Source organism: Mizuhopecten yessoensis, unplaced genomic scaffold (genome assembly GCF_002113885.1).
Source record: "Mizuhopecten yessoensis strain PY_sf001 unplaced genomic scaffold, ASM211388v2 scaffold6135_1, whole genome shotgun sequence".
Taxonomy (NCBI): domain Eukaryota; kingdom Metazoa; phylum Mollusca; class Bivalvia; order Pectinida; family Pectinidae; genus Mizuhopecten; species Mizuhopecten yessoensis.
Window position 1 is genome coordinate 1,063,288 of NW_018406397.1, and position 25,302 is coordinate 1,088,589.

Genomic DNA, 25,302 nt, shown 5'->3' on the forward strand with positions numbered 1-25,302 from the left:
GGTCCCTGGGCATTTGTTAGAGCTTTTTGGCCCTAAACTATTGTGTTCAAAGTAATTTTACATGCTTTATGGGTTTAGATTGACTTTAGGTAAAAATGACACCCCAATGATCATATATACGATATTTGATCATTGGGAGAGTAATTTTCACCGAAAGTCGATCTAAACCCATAAAACAATATGTACTCTGAACACTTAGTTTATGTCCACATTTATAGCCGTAACAAATAATCAGGTCCCTGCGGTCCCTGACTTTCATCTGGAGAAAGCATTTACTTCATTAAAAAGTTCCATAACGATAGTTTATTTTCACTGTTTTAAATAGTCTGTACAGTAGCTAGTCGATAGTCGCAACAGAGTAATCTCCCCTTACACCGGAAACTTGCGCGTGCCTACTTTCTTTTTAACCATCACATGTACAGTATTTCAACTAAGTGGTGTTCTTTGAGCGACAGCTGTTACATGTTCATTGGAAGGTCACTAAGGTGCAATACAACTTTCTTTTGCAGACGGTGTTATGACATACATGTAAATATGTAAAATAATGTGTTCTGATGCACACATCACATAGCTACATCACGGAATTATATTAGCTTAAATTAGGTTATCTAAGTCCGTGGCTACATGTAGGGTTGTGCCCATGAGTCCATAGTAACGTTACTAATATTAATACCCGGCCTCCTCTGACCCGGCTGGCGCAATATAAAAAAAATCTCTCGTCGTCAGAAAGCTACGTTATCGCAGCTAATTATAAGGAGTCCCTACAGGTAGGGCGTTATAATTGTGTATAACATATGTGTATTTCAGAAAATTGTAACGAATCGCTGTTGTTCCTGTCTTACATTAAACAACAGCAGGGCCGGTATTCGATCCTCTTGTTGACATTAAATTGCCACAGGCAATCAGGCATCTACATCGTACGCATACGCATACTTGCCAACTCTCCCTTAATTGAGGAGGAAGACTCCCAATTTTGGACCCTTAAATTGAGCATTTTCAATCAGTGAATTTCCTAAACTATTCCTATTTTCTAAGATCTGATGATTTCATCTGAAAGAACAGCCAAAAAATGCCATTTAAAAGTATTATTCATCCCTAGGGTGTACATACGCACATTATAATTTATGGCTTTAATTCTGAGCAGATGTTATCTCCCCCATGGAAATTTTAAAAAGTTGGCATGTATATATGCGTACATGGACGCAGTCACACTTGACTATTACATCTGCCATGTACAGTACTGGAGCACCAGCAAACCTGGGTATACATTAGGGCCTATAGCCAGATTTAACAGTGCTCTTGTACCTGTCTGCATCTTGTATATAAAAATGAGAAAATATAGTAGGGCAGGGGAGATCATTTTTTATTTTCACCAGATGCAGATCCCTGTAGTGTTACAAATATATACTGTAGCTTCAAGATGGCATGATAACAAGTCATACATTTGTGATGTACATGTACATTTTTGTAGATAAAAAAATGACAGCTAAAGTAATTAAGAAACTAAGCTGTACATGACCCATGTGAACTTGAGGTAAGGTGTCATTTTGTAGCATTGAATTTGGTAACTAAAGAGATTGACTTGTCATAATGACAAGTACGTAGGCCTACTTTCAGCTAAATTTACACCCACTTTTGTAATAAAGCTTCACCTTATTTGCAAATGGGGTAAACCTGTAGCCAGAGACATATACATGTATGTCTCTGCTGTAGCGTAGCCCAAGTCTCCTCTGGCCCTGACACCAGACTTAAACATTTTGACAGATATATCGATGTCTGGTGTGCGGCCAGAACACACTGCTCTATGAAAACGTGGAATTCTCTGACACCGTTTGATAATGGAGAGTTTTGAGGTGCTGACAACAAAACGTACTATTGCACAACACATACATTGATATATGTGAGGTATGTGTTGTGTCATAGTGGAGCTTTTTTGTCAGCACCTCAAAACTCTCCGATACCAAACGGTGTCGGAGAAATCCATGTTTTCATGTTATAGTGCACTCTGGTCCTACACCAGACATCTATCTGTCAAAAGGTCTAAGTTAGTAAGTCTGGTGTCAGGGCCAAAGGTCCTGGGGCTAACCTGTAGTGGTACTGCATGGACTGGATAGGCGACCAGGTAGATAAATTAGTAGAACGTCTGTCTAGAGTTTGGAGGGTCCTGGGTTCGAATCCTGGTCTTGCTGTGCATCTTTCTGCTCCTTTTACAAAAACAATGCCCGTGACCAACATCTTGTTTCAAGTACTGGTCGAGTGCAAGGCAAGGGGTAGCCAAACTTGGGTTGTAAATAGTGTTGTCTTTTTGAGTGAAGAATCAGAAAAAAATGGAGAAGAATGTATAGCCTAACTGGACTGGGTTATCGCCAGTGACCAGTGCATCCGTCTAGAGTTTGAGGGTCGGAGGTTTGAACCCGGTGGGCAACTATCTGCTATTAGTATTACACACTTGCTTAATATCTTAATACACATTTTCATGCCAAACACTTACTGAAGAATGGTAGCAGATGGGGTTGGTCAAAAAACAATACATGTAGAAAAACAAGAGGAAAAATAGAAGATCATGCTCAAAGGGGTTTATTTATTTTCTATAACAAAAAAACAAGCTTTCTGGTAATGTCACTTGATGCTTTAATCACAATTTCCTTTGACAAATGACACATATCAAGATGATTGTTCTATAGAAAGTAACATGTATATAAGATATAGAAGTCTATTAAAAGATGAATTCATGTTTTCATGATTTTGCAGTACACTTTAGATGGCCATGGATCAAAGTGGGTCTACAGAATTCCAGTTTTACCACACTTTGATATTGAGTATGGTGGCCTGAAGAAAACATGACATCCAGAAAGCGACGTCAACTTCCTGACTGGTTGGCAATGTGTAAAGTACAGAAATCAGACACAGAGAATGAAGTGTTAGACAGTGCAGCGTCAGTAAATAACAAGGCAGGGAACTCGGTGCATAAGGATGAAAACTCCATACAAATCAGTTCAACTTCAGCACAAGGTGGACCAGGTACTAAAATGAGTAAATTTGATAATACAGTGTCGAAATGTAACAGCAAGGAAGAAAGGCAGTGTTTAGCTGCGGCAGAGTTCCAGAAAAGAATGGATGATTTTCTACCAGAGATGTTATTCACTGGTACACTAACTTACTCCTCCCACAAAAACGACTGTAATGCACTGTGTGAGGAGATAGAGTCAAGTGTGACGGGAGAATTGAATTTCCTGGGCTTTGACATGGAGTGGCCAGTTACCTATAGGCAGGGACAACAGGACCCAACTGCTGTAGGTAAGACTTCAGACTTAAACCATGTTGATGGTGCTGCAGGTTGCAAATGAAACAATGGTCTACACTCATAAGGTTGTGGTTATACTGTTAAATTCACATGTATATTTGTCATTAATATATGAAGATGTCCTTAAAAGGGTTAATGAACTACATTTATACACACTTATTTGGATCCTAATTAAAAGTAAATGTCAATATTTCAAAGTTATACATAAGAATTTAAATATGATTATATTTATCTATAAATTGTTTGTAGTTTGAAATCTGATTATGTATAAATTGTTTGCAGTTCAAAATCTGACTATATAGATCTATATATTGTTTGTAGTTCAGCTGTGTACAGGACCTGAGCGATGCTACCTGTTTCATCTGTCTACCATGCAATGTATACCTCCACAACTTAACAGACTTCTGAAGAACAGCAACATCAAGAAGGTGGGTGTTGGAATTGAGTCGGATCTGTGGAAGCTGGAGAGAGACTTTGATATACAGGTACAACCAATTATCAAAAACTCCATGGTGGATCTAGCACTGTTCGCAAACAGTGTGCTGAAAACATCAGAGAATTGGAGTTTGGATGGTTTAACACGTCATCTGTTTAAACAAAAAATTAATAAAACCCCTGAGATTAGAAAGAGTGACTGGTCCCGGTATCCTCTCTCGGAGGCCCAGAAGAAGTATGCAGCCACTGATGCCTATGTTAGTTACGAGATATACCAGAGGCTGTTAAACCTTCATAAAAATTGATTTTTTTTTAGCTCACCTGCCCGAAGGCAAGTAAATGGAGTTCACCGTTTCGTCCGTCGTCTGTCCGTCAACTTTCCTTTAAAAACACTACTTGTCCTGAACGGCCCAGTGGATTTGGACTAAATTTGGTCTGGAGCATCCTTAGGCCAAGGGGACTCAATTTTGTATAAATGGTGGGTGTGGTCCCCCTGGGGGCAGAGAGGTGGGGCCGAATAGGGGAAATAGAGGTTAAACCTTTAAAATCCTTCATCTACTGTAGGAATTAAGGAATTTTACCCTAATTTAGTCTGGAGCATCCTTAGACCAAGGGGACTCAATGTTTGTATAAACGGTGGGTGTGGCCCCCCCTGGGGGCAGAGGGGTGGGGCAAAATAGGGGAAAGAGAGGTAAAACCTTTAAAATCCTTTTTCTCCTAGTATTGTAAGGATAAAGTATTTTATCCTTATTTGGTCTGGAGCATCCTTCGGCCAAGGGGACCTAATTTTGTATGAACGATGGGTTTGGACCCCTTGGAGGCAGAGTTGCGGGGCCCAATAGGGAAAATATAGGCAAAAACATTTGAAATCTTTCTTTTACCGTACATGGATTAAGGGATTTTATCCTAATTTGGTCTGGAGCATCCTTGGGCCAAAGGGACTAAATTTTGGGATTGAATGGTCCTCGCTCTTATGTCATATCATCAGGGATTGAATGGTTCTCACCCTTATGTCACATCTTCAGGGATTGAATGGTCCTCGCCCTTATGTCACATAATCAGGGATTGAATGGTCCTCATCCTTATGTCACATCATCGGGGATTGAATGGTTCTCTCCCTTATGTCACATCATCAGGGATTGAATGGTTCTCGCCCTTATGTAACATCATCAGGGATTGAATGGTCCTCGCCCTTATGTCACATAATCAGGGATTGAATGGTCCTCGCCCTTATGTCACATCATCAGGGATTGAATGGTTCTCGCCCTTATGTAACATCATCAGGGATTGAATGGTCCTCGCCCTTATGTCACATCATCAGGGATTGAATGGTTCTCACCCTTATGTCACATCATCAGGGATTGAATGGTCCTAACCCTTATGTTACATCATCAGGGATTGAATGGTTCTCGCCCTTATGTCACATCATAAGGGATTGAATGGTCCTCGCCCTTATGTCACATAATCAGGGATTGAATGGTCCTCGCCCTAATGTCACATCATCAGGGATTGAATGGCTCTCGCCCTTATGTCACATCATCATGGATTGAATGGTTCTCACCCTTATGTCACATCTTCAGGGATTGAATGGTCCTCGCCCTAATGTCACATCATCAGGGATTGAATGGGCCTCATCCTTATGTCACATCATCAGGGATTGAATCGTCCTCCCCCTTATGTCACATCATCAGGGATTCAATGGTTCTCATCCTTATGTCACATCATCAGGGATTGAACGGTTCTCACCCTTATGTCACATCACCAGGGATTGAATGGTTCTCACCCTTATGATGTAACATAAGGGTTAGGACCATTCAATCCCTGATGATGTGACACAAGGGTGAGAACCATTCAATCCCTGATGATTTGACATAAGGGCGAGAACCATTCAATCCATGATGATGTGACATAAGGGCGAGGACCATTCAATCCATGATGATGTGACATAAGGGCGAGGACCATTCAATCCATGATGATGTGACATAAGGGCGAGAGCCATTCAATCCCTGATGATGTGACACAAGGGTGAGAACCATTCAATCCCTGGTGATGTGACATAAGGGTGAGAACCGTTCAATCCCTGATGATGTGACATAATGGTGAGAATCATTCAATCCCTGATGATGTAACATAAGGGTTCTCACCCTTATGTCACATCATCAGGGATTGAATGATTCTCACCCTTATGTCACATCATCAGGGATTGAATGGTTCTCATCCTTATGTCACATCATCAGGGATTGAATGGTCCTCATCCTTATGTCACATTATCAGGGATTGAATGGTTCTCACCCTTATGTCACATCATCGGGGATTGAATGGTTCTCACGTGCACCCTTATATCACATGCTTTTTTGAACACAAAAATGTTAATAAAAATGTTTTACGATCGTTGTGTCGACGGATTGGGCTGTTCTACCAGTCGAACACCTAAGTGGTTCATGTCATTTTCCTGTAATACATCGGACATTCATATTGTCTATGAACCACATCTGAACACTGAAAGATCTACACCATTATTTTGTATCACCAACTGTAAGGGGGTCCCCTAATGAGTGCCCAGCATAGAAATGAGTGCGCAACGGGGTTTTCGCGTTCCCAAGTATTCGTTAAATGACCTTTTATAATCGTTTTCTTTCTTGTTTACACAGTAAACTCAATCACCTCATTATATGCAAAATTTTAGTTCGATCGCATCAGCGGAAATCCTGCAACTTACCGATTAAATTACGCCTGCTCGATTAAGTGGAGGAGTAAGTGCTCGTGATTGGTAGGTTCAACATAAGGTTTGTGAATTAATTGTTTCGTTACACAATAAAGCGCTTTAGAGTAATTTTACAAATTATATAGGGTACTATATACATGTTGTATATTATTATTATAATCATCTCTTTCGTAGCTCCGTATCATCGCGTATAAGCTTTGCACTTAAACTATGTTTTATCCTGTCAATGTGCTGAGTTGTCTAATATTTAAATATCTTCGGGCCAGGTGAGCTAAAAACAATTAGGCTGGCATATGCTTTTCGACATCTTAGGTTTCTGGAGCTGTCGAATAGTAATGACATGGCGTCAACATCAAAAACATCAGAAACATTGTGGACAAAAACGCCTTGATACATACAAGTATACATTGTTAGAATTATGCATTCTTAACACTTCCTTTTTTCCAACAGAAACTACTACATATTATTCCTGTCGCATTTATTTTTTTAAATTGTTTGTATAAATAACTTATTATAACCAGTCAAAATCCTTACTTATGGTAAAACAATTCATGTGAAGTTATTTTCTGATCAATTGTACATGTGTCATTATAACAATAAGGGTAACCTAACGCAGCTTGTCGTTTTTGACATGACCAGTAGACGCTCAGGAAATATGGATTTTATATATTTATATATTTCATTGACCTGATGAATTTCATGTATACTTTGCAAGAGCTAAATGTATTTTATTAATATTTATTTACACATGAACTGGATAAGATTATTACTTCGTTTTGATATTGTTCAATAAATTTAACAAAGTATTTTAGTGTTGTTGATTTTTACATCGGAAACACATTCTCATATCTTAAACATTTTGTACACTTCTCTCAATGGCGTATAATCTTGATAAAGATGAAAAATGACCCTTTGTAGTCGTTTCTCTCTCCTAAAAAATCTTAATATGGTAATAAATCATGATTTATCTCTGGATGAATTTTCATTTTTTTAGGATATCTGGGATATTTTGTTTTTAAATAGCAGAATTGAGGATTTATAAAAACACTGAGAAACTTGTGGCGAAATATGAATTTTAAATTCTTCAAAATCCACATTCAATCAGTTCCACTGCTGGAGTAGACAGTGGTTGGGAGAATGTGTTTAAGGTTTGGATATTGGTATGGTTGAGCATACAGCAGAGCCATGGATACACACTGTTTATGATGTAACGAACATTATTGTCATACTGCAGGTATATGAACCGGTGAGGTAAACTTTATGGTTTTATTGTAAGTATATGTATTGGCGATGTTACTATTATAGCCATATTTCAGGTTAAGAATTGAAGTGATAAATATCGTCATACCTAAGGTAAATACATTAGTGAGGTTACCGTTATTGTCACGCGTCAGGTAAATAGATAGCAAGGTGACCATAACTACCATGCTTCAGGTATACGATGATATATGATGCTAAAAGGTGCTCTTCAAGCAAAAATGTCCTCCATTCACGTGCTCAGCAAACATCCATCATTGTCAATGGCATTATTCATATAGCTGCATTTTGATAATTTCTAGAGTATTATGATCGTTTAAAAACACCGTCATGTTTGTGTTATTAAAATGTGACGGAATGAATGTTTAGGACTTGGCCCTTCTCAAGGTTTTGATGACATCTAATGACCAGTCGCTTCCCAAGGCTTTAATGACATCTTCAGTAAGGTAGTCTTTAAGACATGTCAGAGTGTATTCCCACAGTTTCTCTTGATCGTCTGCATTCCTGAAATCGGCATATATGTAATATAAGTGAAATATTTAACATTATACTCGAAATTTAGAAATGTCTGTTTATCCCAATAAAAGCTATATGTATATCGTTTATTTTGTAAGGATGATACATCTGCACAAAAAAAAAACCCCCAAAAAACCCAACAACGCTAAAACGCAGGTAAATGCTACTTCAAAACATCTCTTATAAAGACAACTGAAAAATGAAATCATAAAGCTTATGTAATTCCATATTGCTTCATGTTACTTGCAAGTAATTTAAACATATATAGCTATTTAGATATGTAAAAGTTTGAAGTAGTGACGAGGTTATTGATCTTGGAAATGTTATTCTGTTCTGAATCTGATTGTTCCAATATTCTAATTTTAATTAGGTTATCTAATCCAATAGATTGATCTTATTAGTGGGGTCATCTCATGCAAAAAAAAAGATGTTTCTGTCCGTGTTTTGTTCTACTATTTGTCACTATCTCTCTTCGACCCGACTATGTAGACAGACTGTTCATACGAGGAATTGCTAATCTTAGACAATTGTGGTCAGAGCTACATGTACCTACTTTGATTGTATACTTAGTATTTCGAGATCTATTGATAGTATCGCGTACTGTGTCGAAAATCAACTTGAAATAGAAATTAAAAGTGGATGATTCCTATTCATAAAAACAGGACAATCATGTTTTGAATTGATACTAGGATATAAAATACGTCAATAGTTAACTGGAAAGTGTTTTGTTTTGGGTACAGTGATGGTAATACGAAGAACTGCTTACTTTGATTGTTGACTTGCTGACTCCATGCTTGGCTGAGAGTCACAGAAGTACACGTCCCTAACTCCTGCCAAGACAGGATTTATAGCAGCATTAATCGACGTCCAAGATCCCTCGAAAGGGGACTTTAACAAACCTGCAAACCACACGTCATATATGTATATGCATAGAAGTAATACCGATATATAGATAGTGCAGACAAAACAATTCGGCAATCAGACCCTTTTTTAAGACATTCCATAACATATAACAGATGAATATAAGAGATACAAAACGAAAAATATTACAACATAAAATGCATTAAAAACCAAAGTTATCACCTATGAAATATACTGATATTATCGCATATCCCTTTGTTTAGCTTATAACCGAAGGCTAGTAACAGAAAAAAATCATCTTGAAGAGTTCAAGTGAATTGATATTTTTTTTTTTTTAAAGTAGAGGAGAAATCTATGAATAGACTTTTTATTATTTTGTACTTTTACTAAAATCGATTTTGACTGGTAAAGAAAAAAAAACAGTCAGACGGTTTATGTAGATTTTTACATAATCAAAAGGCAATTTTTGAATCAAAAGTAATGAGGCAGTGAATTTAAGATATGAATAATATAAAAAAGTCTTTCTATGTGTTTAAAACACTTACCAAGATTGCTGAGGAGGAGAAAATAGACCTGGTCGTGTTAGTTTAACAGGTTATTGATGATGATTGTAACCAGACTGGACAGATGACCGCCGGCTTATTAGATTGGCCTCAGGGAGCATTTGTGTCAAATGTGGAAAAAGTGGATGGACATTTAAATGTGTTACGAGAAATTGATGCGGTTTGGAAACAGTTAAGGTGTCTATTTCGGCAGTATTAACAGCTGATCTTCGACTCAACGAACCAAGATACGCCACGTTATCTAATATCATGAAAGCTAAAAAGAAACCTATGGCAGTCAAGTCAGCGTCAGACTACGGAGTTGATACGAGTCCTCGTCAGGAAGTCCTCTCCGTAGAGGACCCGCCTACCAGGGAGGCTGGTCAGAAGGTGGAAAGTGTAGAAGAACTTGTACAGAAACTCAAAGATTAAAGATTTATATAGGACTAGATTTCTTGAGACCGAGAGATCAATTCTGCAGTTAGTGGATGTGATTAATTTTGTGAATTTGATGCTGAAAGGAATTTATTAGACATTTCATCGTGTGATACAAGGGAAGCGACTCCCTCATCAAGCTCCATGATCTGTGTATATAGACTGATGAGAATCTGTGTAACAGACCCATTACCAAATCATATTTAAATGATCAGAAAATGAAAAAAAACACCCACAGAAACAAGAACACATACATTCCACAACATATAACAGATAATTATAAGAGATAAAAAAAAATAAAAATATTACAACATAAAATGCATTAAAAACCCAAGTTATCACCTATGAAATATACTGATATTATCGCATATCCCTTTGTTTAGCTTATAACCGAAGGCTAGTTACAGTAAAAAATCATCTTGAAGACGGGGGTTCAAGTGAATTGATAAAAAAGTGTTATAAAAGTAGATGAGAAGTCTATAAATAGACTTTTTATTATTTGTACTTTTACTAAAATCGATTGTGACTGGTAAAGAAAAAAAATCAATCAGACGGTTTATGTAGATTTTTACCTAATCAAAAGGCAATTTTTGAATCAAATGTAATGAGGCAGTGAATTTAAGATATGAATAATATAAAAAAGTTAAGTTGATTTTAATAATAATATGAATATTATTGATAAAAAGTCTGTTCACTAACCAAACCGTCGTAGGATTCGTAGTCTAGTCCCACTGAATGTATCAAGGAGATCAGTCCAAACAATACCCGGATGTAATGACGTCACTGTGACATTGCTGTCACTCAGTCTGCGGTTCATGCTAAACATTTGCATGATCTGTAAAATGAACCAAACGCATTGTAAATGTATGTATAGGCATTTCAAATTTTATCTTTGGAAATCATTTTGCTCTTGGAATATTAGTCGAATAAGCTAAATTTTTACTGCGTTTAAGTATATGCGAAAGAAATATTTTTATATATCGATAAGTAGGAAAATATTTATACGCAAAGCTTTTAAATATCGGAAATATCATTTTCATATTGTTCATTATAATAATACATTTTTTTTGAACTTTAAACATGTTTCATTTCATAAACCATAATTGACGTCACAAATAACAACAACAAAACATATCATAATGAAAAGATTGCATTTGTAATGTTTTTTTTTATTATGTGTTATATTACACGGAATGGTAAATTTTGCGCTTCCGTTCCGTCTATTTTTGTGATACTTTTGGCATAAAAAACATATTTTCAGATTTTCTTTTGAGAATATCTCTTTAATGATGGTACTATAACAGTAACTGTCTTTGATTGCTAAGATAAGCATTAGATATAACTAATTAATCGATTTGGATGATCAAATTCAACAACGACCAAGTGAGCTACGAAACAAGATTGCTACTATTTTTGTGGTGATAGTGAGTCATTATGAAAGGAATATTTATTTCACAAGTAAAAAATGAGTGTTTGACAAAATTCTATCCCTGAGCATTTAGAAACCTGGTATAACTTCGACCTTCTTTAAAAGGTCAAACCATTGAATGTGTCTTGAATATCGTCAAGTTGGAAGGATGCCAGGCTGTGTTGTCTGCTAGATACCAGAATTACGCGACAGTCAGGACCGGAAGTCTTCATAATCGGTAACAGGTGCGCAGTCAACAGGAAGTGACTGAGATAGTTAACCTGACCAGAAGAGAAGATAATATCATAGTTTGAACAACGCTAGTGTTCATAATCATTTGATTAGTCTTTCAAACATATATGTATGTCCGAATTCATTTAATTTTTCAATTCAATTTAATTTTCGGTTTTTTTAAGACGATGAGAATACCAATAAAATCCATTGACCATATCGAGCATAAATATCTTCAAAATTTTAAAATAAAGGATTCCTCAGACTTTTTAACTTCAGCTGCATCTTTACTAAAAACTAAACCAACAGGGACGGCTTACTAAGATAAGCGGGACGATTTCGACTTTCCGATTGTGAACTTTCCATTTTTTCATAGCAACATCACTGTTCCCGTACCTACAGTGTGTGCGTGTCGAAGTTGATTCGGTACTTAAGAGCTTGACTTCTGTGATAGATGACGGAAAAACTTACACAAAGAGCTTACAAAGATGATTAATTAATTAAGAATATGGACAAGTCTTCGTCAGGATATCGCAGGGAGATATGCTTTTTTGTGTGTGTTAATAGGAAGGTCGAGAGTTTTGATTATGCCTTGCGGTTTTGTTGTTACTACCCGAGATCTCGATGTGAGGACGTGACATTACTCAGATTCGACTAGATTTACATAGCGGGTTTAATCGATGAAGCAGAAGACGCTTACCATTTCCGAACACCTGGTCTAAGGTTTTCTTTTTTCTTTTTTTTTTGCCCCTGTTTTATCGATTTTGAGTTCGAATTAGGTGCTTGTTGACACTTTGGTATTCTCTTGGTCTTTTTTTCTCTCACAAATATATAAAAAGATGACAAAAATAATTATACTCGCTGTAAGGTAATATTTACTGAAAATATTTCCTACAGTACATAAACAGTTGTTGTGGATAGGATTGTCAATTGTTTATCGTTTCATATACGAGAACGTGCTACTTAAATATTATATAACAAACGTTAGCAAATTAATACCTGATATATCAGTTCATGTCCGTCTTCTGTATATTCTGCAATCATATCATATACAATAATCAGTTTTAGCGTAATTCAGCATTTAATAGTTTTGCCTCATAAAACTGATCTTTTTGAAATGCGTAGATTATTTATCGATATTGAGGATGAAGTTTGAGAATTGATGCTGACCAATGTTTGAACAATTATCTTTTATGTAAACATCTTAGCATGCGTTTTATTATACATAATGATATAGCTTTCACCGACAATGAGAAGATACTGTTTAACCTTATTCTGATGAAAGTAACCTGTAAGGCAAATTTTATAAACTGTACCTTGCTTATGAATTCCTATGCCTGCGTTGCACACAAGTGTGTGTAGTTTAAAACCTGTGGCCTTAAATTCACTGACAAATGACATCACAGACTTAAGGGACGCGTTGTCTAGCTTCATAAAGATCACGTTCAACTCCTCAAGGTCGGCAATCCCTTCCGTACCCTTACTTTTCTCTTCTTTGAATTCTACGTTCATTTGATCTATAGCCTGATGTAAAAGAAGAAGCTATATAACGTTCAGTTATAGACCTTTGTAAATTAGCTTTGGTAAAACTGATATTTATTGTAAACAAAAGCAATCTGCAAAATTTACCCAACATAAATTCCTGTTTCGAGACACTCCATGGCCATATGACAAAAGAGACATTGTGTGATACCAAGGAATGTAAGTCTTTGTCTCAAACGAACCATATACATAAAGAAGCGAAATTTGACACAATAATCAGATTCTGGAATGAACTGTGAGCTTATTTGACAAAATGTCCAGACTCCACAGCAAAAAAATCAGAGTTGAATCGTTCTTGTTTTTCCAGCCGTAAAACGTAGGGGTTAGTATTTTTATTTTCATATTAATGTAAAGATAATAAATTGATAATAGTTGGATGATATTTAATGATAATTGCTCTTTTAGGTAAGTTCTATTATGGATTGTATTTTTTTGTTATTACGAAGAGATCTTTTTTCGTAATAATAATGCAGTCATTTATGAAGACAGTGATATTTACTTGTCTTGCTTTTCCCTCCGATCGACATGCGATAATTACACATGCTCCCATCATGGCGATCCATTTAGCAGTATGGTAACCAATGCCTACATCAGAAAATAATAAAACAAATCAGTCAGAATGTTTTACATACTAACATAAATACTGATTTACATTTACACTAGTTGTGTTTCACAGTTATGGGATAATGGATGTCAAATAAAAGAAATTTTAAGAAAGGTGCACGTATTTCAACTTTTTGATGTTTATAGATGCGGAAAGCGAAATAAAGTAAACATTTATTTTTCTGCACCTTAAAAAATCATATAGTTTAGGAACCATCAGTGGTACGAAATAAATGAAAGGATACAACGAAAAATGAAATGTGTATCAAAAACGATTTATTTTTAGCCACAAAATACAATTTATACTTGAACCAGTTAAGTACTTAATACTAATCAAGCCAGATAAATTACAAAACTAGTCAACTTCTACAAGAATCGGGCGGACTATGAAACCGACACAACGGGCTCATGCCTGTCAGTAACCTATAATGTATTTTCTATTAACATAAGCATTTATAAGGTAAACAAACGATACCATTTGAAATAAACATAGCTACTTAATGTCTCTTTCTAATTCCTCAGCTTTTTTTTTTTACTGCAAACATGTTAAACAGTCTTATAACCTGTTTATAAGGAATTGTATTTTAATCTTAAAAATATATCAACACGGGAAATATTAAATGAGGTTAATTTCAATTTATATATTTCGCAAAAGTATACATTTTCGAAAACGTATTATGACGTTCAACAAGCGCAAAACGTGGATGATGGTTTCACTTTAAGTATTGAATCGTTCATGTTCAACAATATCCCAAAATTTAAAAGACATAGCTCATTGGATTTCTTTTATATCAAAGTCGTCCTAAAATTTAACCATTCCCTCTATTGATATCAAATACAAAAAACGATATTTGCATTAATACACAATATAGTAGATTTCTACCCGGAATGATTCATTTTACAGTGACAAAATTCGACGGTAGTTATTTTTTTAAACTCTGGAGCTGTTCTTTGGTAAGTTAAATAAAAAGGAATTATAAAGTCTGCTTTGACTGACACATAATTAAGATATGACAGTGTCACACGATTACATCTGTGACTTTAGTGAAGGTTTCATTTCGTGGAAGTCATGGTATCCATTCTCTTCTTATCGTTGTGTTTTCTTGTCGGCCTTCATTTCTATTTAATAATTGTTTAATACGTTATTAAACTGACACTCGTGATTACATAATACATACCTTGGTTTGCACCTGTGATTATCACTACTCTCTCCCTAGACAGGGACACTCGAGGAAACGACTGTGTAACTCCCATGTTAAGCAACCTTTAAAATGACTCTTCAGAGGATATGTAGCATATGTTAACAAATATTAATTTGAAATCTGTTGCTAGGTATATCCATACACGTATATGTAAATAAAAATTATTCTAATTACACGGTTACATATGTTTGATTAAAATGAGATGAAATTAGATGAAAGGCAGACCCCTTCTATGCTGTGCAAACCTGCCTAATATTTCATATTAGACTTTAATTAATTTAATCTACATTCATTACATTGGCAAAACACACATCAACACATAAACATATATCAACATGCAAAAATGGTGAAATTATTTAACTAATTGTTCTCATGTAATATGCTTCGTACTTTCATGTCTGTCTGCTGATATTTCTCAAAGACAATAATACTGCACACAGCAAATGTTGACACAACGCACGGAAATCTATATAAAAAGCATGAAAATGAAGTGTCCGGAAAAGTGGATCGAAAAAATACAAGCCAATGAGATCTAGTGTATTTACGCGGACCTTTATTTCCCTGGTCATATTTCCATTACTCGGAGCCTTTCTAGAAAAATGGGCCGTGATACCACACCTGGGTTTCGACTAACTGACACAGACGACACAATGACACAGAAGCCAAATCATGTTTACTATTGGCGTATTGCTTTATTTCAAAATTAATATATTGCTTTACGATAGGAAAACACGATTCTTTGTTTCCCTTCGATTTGTTATGTTCCATGGCTTCGTCCTCGTGAAGATAATTAAACATTAAAATTTTGCTCTCGTACCCCTGTTAACAAATTGAGACTTCAAACAATGCAAGCAGAGCCGGGACGTTTATATCTAGATATGTGATGTAGATAAATTAACAATTAAGACATATGATGAGACATTTAAAAGTGATGCTCGTATTAGATACTACACTAATATCTTCAGTAAGGTACTGCTTCACACATGTCAGAGTGTAACTCCAGAATCTTTCTTGATCTCGATTATTTCTGATAACGAATTAGATTGATTAACATCAAAGGATGGTACTGATGTCAAATTCTAGTTCTGGTTCTTATCTGAAGACATTTTGTTTTGCTGTTAGTGTGTGCTTATCAAACAGTCAAACAGAGACCATGCGAACAGATACTTGAAAGTATATTAATTCAACGATAAGTATTTCATTCAATGCGATTACTAAACCAGTTTATCAGTTACATACATATAAATTGATAAACATATATTATGTTATTTTGCTAAGAAAGAAACGAGATTTATCTCTGACGTCATATTTCTTCTGATTTCCTTACTGACTGACGGAATGGTGGTTGTGTAAGGATGATTAATATGTGCCGTCCATCAGCTAATGTATAAGAAGTTAGCCGTTATTTGGGATTTCTTGTTTATAATATTACTTAACTGTGATAATTCGGAGCTAATAACAATTCAAGTCCGTACAATAATAGATATCCCTTTTCTGCGGTCATCTTTCCTTACTACAATGTGATGTGTAAACACTGCTCATTTTTGTTTTTAAGGAGAGGATGTTTTAGGCTTTGCCTGATGAGCGATTCCTTTGCCTTTTCCTTCCAACTGTTATTAAACATCATGACAATATATAAGCTGACAGTTGTGATCAATGCCTCCTCGCTCTCCTGCTCTCCTCAATGTCGGAAATTCCCTCCTTACCCTTACTCTTCTCTCCTTTAAATTCCACGTTCATTTGATCTATAGCCTGATGAAAAAGAAAAATCGAAATATGTTTGAATAAAGACGTACTTAAACCATTTTCGATAAAGCCAGCCGCAAGATTATTCAAACATTTCATGTATGAGATACTCCATGGAAGGGGGTCATGTGTTATTTTTCCTGTTTACAAGAAGTAGAGTGGAAAAAATGGAATAACAAATGTGTAATAAGAAATGTGGAATAACAGCGAGTTTAAGACAATGTTTTACACTGAAAAATGTTGCCAAAGAACGCCCTCCGATTTAATTAAGGAATGCGATATGATTTATATCACAAAATGTTCAAACTTAACAATAAAAGAATAAGAGTCGAATCATTCTTGTTTTCCAAGTCGTCAGTTGTAAGTGTTATAAGTTTTATTGTAATAATAATGTATTATCAAATTGCCTGAACAAACTAATAATAAACGATATTTCATGATGGTTGCTCTTTTGCTTTTTATCAGAAGGTATACGTACTGTACAGTAATTGATTTCATGATATTGCTGACTTATGACGGCAATTATATTTACTTGTCTTGCTTTTTCCTCCGATCGACAAGCGATAATTACACTAGCACCCATCATGGCGATCTATTTAGTAGTGCCTGCAATAGAAAAAAATATTAGTATTTCAGAATTTCAGTTATTTTAAACACTTTCAACAGGAATGAAAGTATGGTTTACAAGTTAATTCAAGGATGCAACTGCTACATGTATATGAATTTCACACTTTCATATTACTGCCACACAATTTTCGTTTCACCATTAAAGGTAAAAGTTACTATAAAAACGAACAAAGGCAGCATCTATTCCAATAAAAATGCATGTAGCTGTAAGCCGAACACAAAAACAAAAAGATAACAACGTCTTTTTTCTGTGTTATTTGTTATTTTTGATGTCTTTTTTTATATTTATATATATATTTATTTTTCAGTTTCAGTCTTCCAAAGAGGATACAATAAAAATATAATCTTTGTAAATAACGGAAAATAAGGACAGTGGTTTCATTATTTAAAAAGTAATCATGGATTTTTGATGATATCTCAACATTTGAAAGACATGAATTATTGTGGCCTTTGGTTATAAAATGTCAAATATGTAGTATACTTTTCATAAATTCCTCTTGTGATATCAAATACTTCAAAGGATTTCTCGAATAATAAGTTAGTGTGTCCTGCCATAACCATATTTATAGACCGACACATATGATTACATAAAACTTACCTTGGTTTGCACCTGTAATCATCACTACTCTCTCCCTAGGTACAATGTAGGGACACTCGAGGGAACGAATGTGCACCTCCCATGTTAAGTAACCTTCAAATGACTACTGCAGAGGATACGTAGCATTCGTCCCAATATTGATTTTGAAAATCTGGTGTTGACTATATGCATACAACTATATATATATATATATATTATGCAGTTAAATACGTGTTTCTTATACATGGTACAATGTAACACATGTTTAATTGCTTTAAAATTACTTATAAATTACTATAATAAAATACTCGTCTTTCATAACGGTGGCGGAACGATATTTTCTTTGTCCCCTTACGTTTGTCATACGTCCATTAACGGTTGATAAATACATATTTAATTCCAATTTAGACGTGGCAATATCTTGACCATTGATGTTATGGATAATCTAGTAACATGAAGCTGTGTGTAATAAACTGTTCTCGTGTAGATGCTTCGCTGATCATCTTTTCATATCTAGCGAATACAATTGTTTAATATACCGAATAAAACACAAATAACAAAGAGAAATAAATACTCATTAGGTTAAGTTTACTGATAGAGAATACAATAATATGTGATATTTTCTCAAAGAGCTATAAAACTTCACACACCAAATGTGGCCATGGAACACAAAAAACAACAACAATTTAAAGGTACAATTGTTTTTATTTCTCTGTCGTCGATGGGTTACATCTACAATAGAGCATAAAGGGTATACGATTCAGCATTGTCACGCATTCAGCTTACAGAGTATGAGCTTAGAGAGTATACGTATGGGCTTACAGAGTATGGGCTTAGAGAGGTGTCGTATTGGATGACAAACGCAGAAGCTTCTCTTTAGTTCATGTGCTTATTTTTATTATTACAGAAATTAAACTAAAAATTGATATACATTGTATTCAACAACTCGTAAACAGACTAACAACATTTATTACATGTAGTTCAAGTACATAAAATATACATTATGAATGGTTACGTAAAATGAATCTACATTGATACATTATAACCCAGTAATATAACCTTGTCTTTATGATCAAAACGAAATAGTCGGTGTTCTGACTGATGATAGCGTCAATAGGATTGCTTTTATATTTCTGTATCACTTTTTATCATGAACAGAACTAGCATTTTTGTTGAACAACATCCGTTCACATTTGATAATGCAGTAGAAAACAGCATAACAAGACAGGAACAAGGATCACCGGACCGCTGCTTAAAATCATCACTTTTGACAAACAAAGCAACAGCATTCATTGGGACCAGACCATCATTCAAACATATGCTGTCATTCTGATCATCTAAAGCCATTAAGTCAGCTTAGTACCTCGGCTACTCGTTGTTCAGTTATATAGTATATAAAACGATATAAAGGGGAGATAACTTAATGGATGGAAATTACAGTGGAATTCTCTTTTGTTTTGCCGGCAGTGGGGCACGCATCTTTAATGTAAAAGCTATCTGACGACATCCTATGACATTTCTCTAAACGTTCCCTCCAAGTCTTTGATGATGTCTTCATTAAGATGTTCCTTCAAACATGTCAATGTGTAAGTCCATATTTTTTCTTGATCCCGTTTGTTCCTAAAAATGAATTAAATTGTTTACACCAAAGGTCAAGAAGTATACCTTAAATGAATATTAATTCAGCATTTCAAACAGCAATGCAGATTTGGTAAGCTTTTAATCTAATAGGAATAATAACTATGAGTTTGAATATATATGTATCAAATATATTTTTCAAATTCACCTCCAAATGACGTCTTCGATCCATTTGTAATTTACAGGTATTAGTTGTTACTAATTTTAGCTGCATATGTTTTCTAGAATATTAGAATAAACCCGGTTACACTTTGAATTCTAGAGAAACATATATTTCTGGAGCACCAAATATCGTTGCATTGGAGTCATGATTCAAGTATTATATCGTTGATAGTAAACGGTGTTTATCACAACCTTACAATCAATCAGTATATTTAACCTAAGTGTGAAATTCACCATTATTAAGCCGATCCATCCATTTTCCTGACAGTTATATATCTTGAACAATGTTCTGACTACCTACCTTGATTGTCCAGACACCGTGCTTGGTTTAGAATCAGAGAAGTAGACATCCCGTACGCCTGCCAACTTTGGGTTTACAGCAGCGTTAATCGTCGTCCAAGCACCTTCAAAAGACGTCTTAGACCCACCTGTAATCAACAGGTATGATATATCGTAAAATAATTATCTACTCTTTACTCTTAACTGAGTGCGGTGCTGTAATCTACGCGTTGGCAAGGCTTCTCAAATCTTTACATCCTACATATCTATAATTAATCATCTATAAGTTCATATTCCCGCCAAAAACCCCTAGCATTTCCACACTGCGAAATACGTCAAACAAGAATTATTGCAGCAAGTGAATTGAATATTCGATACCATTATTTTCTTCGAAAGTACATGCAAATGATAGTAAGTGACTTTCAGTTATGGTTAACAATAACTAAAATAATACAATTATGTTATCGAATTATCATGTTTTTTTCTCTCACCTACACCCCGTAGCAGTCTCAGTCCCGCACCAGAAACTCCACCACCGAAAGTGTCCAGCAGACCAGTTTCTACAACACCCGGATGTAATGACGTCACTGTAACATTGCTGTCTGCCAATCGACGGTTCATACTAAACATTTGCATAATCTGTGAAAAACAATAGGACATATTCAATTTTTAATCAGCAACAATGTAAGGACAATCAATATAGCCATAGAAATACATTTTCGGTATTTAATTTTAAAGATAAAAAAAGTACATGTGTTAGAACGAATATGAGTATTTCTCTACTGTGATCAGTGACGCCTTTTTGAAATAGTTCTTCACGAAAAAATTAAAGAAGAGATATTTCCATAAAATGATTAGGATTTGATACTAAATATTCACAAAGATTATAAAAGAATAATTAAAACGTGAAGAATGACAGCTACATTAAAACACAGGTATATGGTACATGTCAAAGCTACATGTACCAAAACGGCGATAAAAGTTTATACGAGTGTTTCCGTGACGAAGATACGATAAAGCCATTTGTGTGGTGTGACTTTATAACATGTATTTAACTTTATTCATAAATATTCAAATTAATTTCTAGAAACTTGAATAGAACATAAATGACTGACAAAATGACGTCGAGGATGGAATACTGACGTTAGGATGCCATGGCATGAAAAGGTCGCTTACATAATTGGAACCAAATCTTGTTTGCAGTAAATGGTTATATTAGTGTATAGCAACTGATTAGTTCATGTAAAACACATTGAGTGATGAAACCTAACACTTTTATTGATGAACTATATAATGTGTAGATTAGAAAATACCTGCATGCATTATTCTTTTTGAGGGAAACAGCAAAATGCACAATAGTAGGAGCTAAACATAAGCAAGTTTATGATTTTGTTATACACAGGGGAAAACATGATAAACTTTGTTAAACGGCCCTCAGCACAAGGCTGACCGAGGAAGGTAGCCTTTATCTTTAACATTGTTCTAGCACTATCCCTCTTAATTTTTCTTCGAATATTATATCAACCATCATCATCATCATCAGCAGCAGCAGCAGCAGAATCATCATTTAATTAACTGCTCAATATAGTGTAAAACAGATTTCCATTCAGACCTGATATAACTTCGACCTATTGTAGAATTTCATTCCGTCAAACGTGTTCTCTGTGAACTGCTTGCCCTGAATCTCGTCTAACTGGAAGGATACCATCCTGTGGGCTACGCTAGAGACAAGAATCACACGACAGTCTGGACCGGAAGTCTTCATAATTGGTAACAGATGCGCGGTCAGCAGGAAATGGCTTAGATAATTCACCTGATAAAATGAAAAGTGAAACTTTTATCGCAACACTTCAAACATTGTGGCCTCGACAAAGTTTGCTGAGTTTGCAATTATTTATTAGTCTCATACATGTAGAATGTAATAGTTAAGAAATCTGTAGATATCTTTCGTGTCCAATAAACTCACTGATATGCTTTCTCAGATCATCAGTATATCGATTAGTTAATTAATTAAGAAGAGGGTACGGTTAAAAGTGTAAAAATGTAATTTTGTTCATACTTTGCCCTAGTTGTATCGATGTTTATTTCAAACCGTGTTGCTGCCAATTCGGTATTCTCTTCTTTAGTATTAACATCGATTCAAATAATATGGAAAAAATAATCCTTTGGATGCAGAATTTTACATGTTAATTATGAATAATCACATTAAATTAATTTAATTTTTCATGTTACTGTCAATACCTGGAATAGGAATTCATTTTCGTCCTCTGTGTATTCTGTAAAGAAATAGCAAATTTGAAACAGATATTTAGTTTTAATACATTAAACTAAACCCATTTTGTTTTCTTTAGGTAGGAAAATTCTCCCAAAAAGGAGTTACAACAACGGTATTTTCACCGGCTTATGCAAAGTATGTTTCCTGAAAGGTTTTAGAACGGTCTCATTTAAGATTATATTGAATAACAATGACCTATAGTAGTAACTGCTCTACTTAAGTCGCAATTTATTGTGGTATCGGTAATTTACGGAGGAAAAAGGTAATAAAACTCCCCCTTATGACGACATTTCCGTCATTGCACTTATAGTGCTATGAAAACAACTTAATTTGGTTGATATTTATCATCAACATGTAACGCAAAAGTAGATATATGGTTCTCTAATTATACATTTAATATACTACAACATAAAGATGTAACTAAAACGGGTGTTAGCTGACCTTGCTTGTGAACTCCAATGCCAGCGTTACATATGAGTGTGTGAAGTTTGAGTCCACTGGCCTTGAACTCCTCGACTAAAGCCATCACCGATTTTAATGACGCGTTGTCTAGCTTCATAAAGGACACATTCAACTCTTCTAGGTCAGAAACACCTTCTGTTCCTTTACCTTTGTCTTCCAGGAACTCTGTATTCATGCGTTTGATAGCCTGGCGTGATTAAAATACAAAAAGAAATAGAATGTTTTTCATGATACCCTCATATTGACAAATAACCAAAAAAGCAGTTTGAAATATCTAACAGATAAAACAATTATTGCCCTACCAGGTATAAGTGACCAGAATAAAACAGTTTTTAACAAAATACGAGTTTATTCATTATTTGTGATTCAAAGGTTAACGTCATATTTTATTTAGGGAATAGTTCAATTGAACCCAGAAATTTAATATTTACCGAAGTAGTTATGACATAGGATAACAAACATATTTAGTATGATTGAGCTGTTGGAAAACCATATACAAAATATCCAGGCCACCTCGTGTACAATGGATTACATAATACATACCTCTCTTGCCTTTTCCTCTGACCGACAGGCAATAATTACCCTGGCTCCCATCATGGCGATCCATTTTGCTGTATGGTACCCGATACCTAATGCACAGAACAGCACGTTAGGGAGGCTTCATTAAAGCGACCATTTCAGTATTAATTCTTTTTCTAAACATCGAAAGGAGACAAAGTAAAATAGCGGAAGATATCGTATGACTTACAATGCACTTGTGCAAACATGACCACTAAAATGCAGACAATAAAGCCAATGATACAGAGAATATCGAAGTGACTACCAAACAGTGATTCGAGCGCAAAATCGATAAAACTATGACAAAAATTTGAACAAGTCACGGGCCTTCAAACGTCACAGGGAAATAGAATATTACCCAATCAACAGTTAGTGTGAACATACTGCATTTAATTAAGGGCCCTATTTCATTTTCAAAATTTGTCTAGATGCTTAACTGAACAGTAAAACCTCGTTATACTGCCACCGTTTGTCCAGAGAAAAACATTGGGCGTTATATAGGGGTATGCCGAAACATTGAGGGAATCTTATAAAGATTCTTAAAAAAGCAATAGACCGTGAAATAAATTGGCGGAAAGCGAGGTGGCAAATGAAACGAGGGACATTATGTCGAGGTATTACTGTACATGATTAATGCTTGTTCAAGGGTAATTTAATCATCAGTAATTGCTGACGTTGCAATAGTGATTGGGTGATTCCGAGTATCTGCAATAATGATTATGTGATACCCGGACTATAGATGTGTGATTCAGTCGCTGAATAGTTATATCTCAATTGCTCTTGTTAGAATTTCAGTCGCTGGGTACGCCATATCCAAATATTTGTATATAAAGTACCCAGCGACTGAAAGTCTATAACAAGATCAAAATTAACAGCAGTTGCATGCGCCTGTGCTCGAAGTCAACGTTCAAATGTTAGGAGAGAAAACAGCGTCCCATAAAAATAATCCTATACAAAGTTAAAACACAAATCATACACGATAACGATTCTAGTGATAATAATATAAAAGATATAGAATGTACATGTAAACATTACACCACGTGACTAAGTCCTCTAGTACACAAACACGACAAACACGATAATATCTTAGGGCGATATCGAAGAAATATGTGACCTACCGTACAATTACCTGACGGAAGCAGTCATATTTTATCTTAACTATATATGTATTAAAAAGCAGATCGGTGTTATCTATGATATAAAACGAAGGTTATTTATATCCTTTTACTTATGTATATGTACAGTATATGTTGTAAACACGGAAGTGCAACTCCCATTCTACATTACACGTGTAAGTGGGTATACATACCTTGATTTGCTCCTGTGATAAGCACCACTCTATCCCCAGGTAGAGACACCCGAGGGAAGGAATGTTTACCTCCCATACACACTGCTGAATCTTACAACTATCAACAACCTTTCAGATGGTGCATTCCGGTATCCCTGTATCAACATTAACACACACTAACACACACTAAGCAGTCACGTGTGTATTGTGTACAGCCCTAGTAATAGATGCTGTAGGTATGGACTCACTCTTCCTTCCGGTGAAGTGGCTACATGGTTATCAAGTTCTACGTGATGCTCAAATCAATTTACCTAGCTACTTTTATATAATATACATGTAACTGTACATGTATATGACCCTCTTGTATATGACCCTCCCGAGAGGGTAGTATCGGAAAGTCACACACATGTGTTGATAAACCTGGTCACCCGGATGTACACATATGTGTGTAGTCATCATTGGATGGTTTAAGTTACACGCCTGTATATTTGTTGAACACATAATTAATTTGTATACATACCTGTAAAACATAAACTGGTATGTTAATGGAAATGCTGTAGTGTGTAGTCGAACTCTGTCGTAACGAGCCGAATTATCTATAAAATAACCTGCGCGTGGAGACAGCAGGG

At 35.3% G+C, this 25,302-nt stretch overlaps 3 protein-coding genes, 1 long non-coding RNA gene and 1 pseudogene across 5 annotated transcripts; 2 read left to right on the forward strand and 3 right to left on the reverse strand.

Moving 5' to 3' along the window:
- Window positions 1-381: 381 nt before the first annotated feature.
- LOC110451602 (Werner syndrome ATP-dependent helicase homolog) lies at window positions 382-4,167 on the forward strand. 2 transcript variants are annotated; one of them, XM_021499723.1, is made up of 3 exons: window positions 382-528; window positions 2,752-3,297; window positions 3,626-4,167. In XM_021499723.1, exons 2-3 carry the CDS (start codon window positions 2,841-2,843, stop codon window positions 4,042-4,044), a joined length of 876 nt encoding a protein of 291 aa, XP_021355398.1. In that variant the 5' UTR covers window positions 382-528; window positions 2,752-2,840; the 3' UTR covers window positions 4,045-4,167. The 2 variants fall into 2 exon arrangements, with proteins under 2 accessions (XP_021355398.1, XP_021355396.1); XM_021499721.1 differs by having other exon boundaries at window positions 382-485.
- A 4,761-nt stretch (window positions 4,168-8,928) lies between these two features.
- On the reverse strand, window positions 8,929-12,472 carry LOC110451625. The gene is made up of 4 exons (XR_002463096.1): window positions 12,415-12,472; window positions 11,582-11,764; window positions 10,775-10,910; window positions 8,929-9,136 (listed from the first exon to the last, which is right to left on the reverse strand). It is a non-coding gene; the product is annotated as an uncharacterized LOC110451625 (long non-coding RNA).
- Window positions 9,571-10,072, forward strand: LOC110451623 (annotated as a pseudogene).
- A 121-nt stretch (window positions 12,473-12,593) lies between the features above and the next one.
- On the reverse strand, window positions 12,594-15,113 carry LOC110451624 (WW domain-containing oxidoreductase-like). The gene is made up of 4 exons (XM_021499744.1): window positions 15,038-15,113; window positions 13,756-13,841; window positions 13,031-13,238; window positions 12,594-12,748 (listed from the first exon to the last, which is right to left on the reverse strand). Exons 1-4 carry the CDS (start codon window positions 15,111-15,113, stop codon window positions 12,699-12,701), a joined length of 420 nt encoding a protein of 139 aa, XP_021355419.1. The 3' UTR covers window positions 12,594-12,698.
- Window positions 15,114-18,696: 3,583 nt separating this feature from the next.
- On the reverse strand, window positions 18,697-25,100 carry LOC110451551 (retinol dehydrogenase 14-like). Its single transcript, XM_021499635.1, has 8 exons — window positions 24,695-25,100; window positions 23,371-23,456; window positions 22,807-23,014; window positions 22,332-22,366; window positions 21,703-21,903; window positions 20,582-20,729; window positions 20,113-20,239; window positions 18,697-19,631 (listed from the first exon to the last, which is right to left on the reverse strand). Exons 1-8 carry the CDS (start codon window positions 24,768-24,770, stop codon window positions 19,520-19,522), a joined length of 993 nt encoding a protein of 330 aa, XP_021355310.1. The 5' UTR covers window positions 24,771-25,100; the 3' UTR covers window positions 18,697-19,519.
- Between the last annotated feature and the right edge of the window lie 202 nt (window positions 25,101-25,302).

Excerpts from the sequence above, each read along its gene's own strand:
- LOC110451602 (XM_021499723.1), top strand. The coding sequence starts at position 2,841 with ATGACATCCAGAAAGCGACGTCAACTTCCTGACTGGTTGGCAATGTGT. Across the intron at positions 3,298-3,625 it reads ACAGGACCCAACTGCTGTAG|TTCAGCTGTGTACAGGACCT; the intron begins GTAAGACTTCAG and ends TATTGTTTGTAG.
- LOC110451624 (XM_021499744.1), bottom strand. The coding sequence starts at position 15,113 with ATGGGAGTTACACAGTCGTTTCCTCGAGTGTCCCTGTCTAGGGAGAGA. Across the intron at positions 13,842-15,037 it reads AATCACAGGTGCAAACCAAG|GCATTGGTTACCATACTGCT; the intron begins GTATGTATTATG and ends TTTCTGATGTAG. Across the intron at positions 13,239-13,755 it reads CGGAGGGAAAAGCAAGACAA|GCTATAGATCAAATGAACGT; the intron begins GTAAATATCACT and ends CTTTTACATCAG.
- LOC110451551 (XM_021499635.1), bottom strand. The coding sequence starts at position 24,770 with ATGGGAGGTAAACATTCCTTCCCTCGGGTGTCTCTACCTGGGGATAGA. Across the intron at positions 22,367-22,806 it reads CATTGGAGTTCACAAGCAAG|AATACACAGAGGACGAAAAT; the intron begins GTCAGCTAACAC and ends ATTTCTTTACAG. Across the intron at positions 19,632-20,112 it reads ACGGTGTCTGGACAATCAAG|GAACAAACGGGATCAAGAAA; the intron begins GTAGGTAGTCAG and ends ATTCATTTTTAG.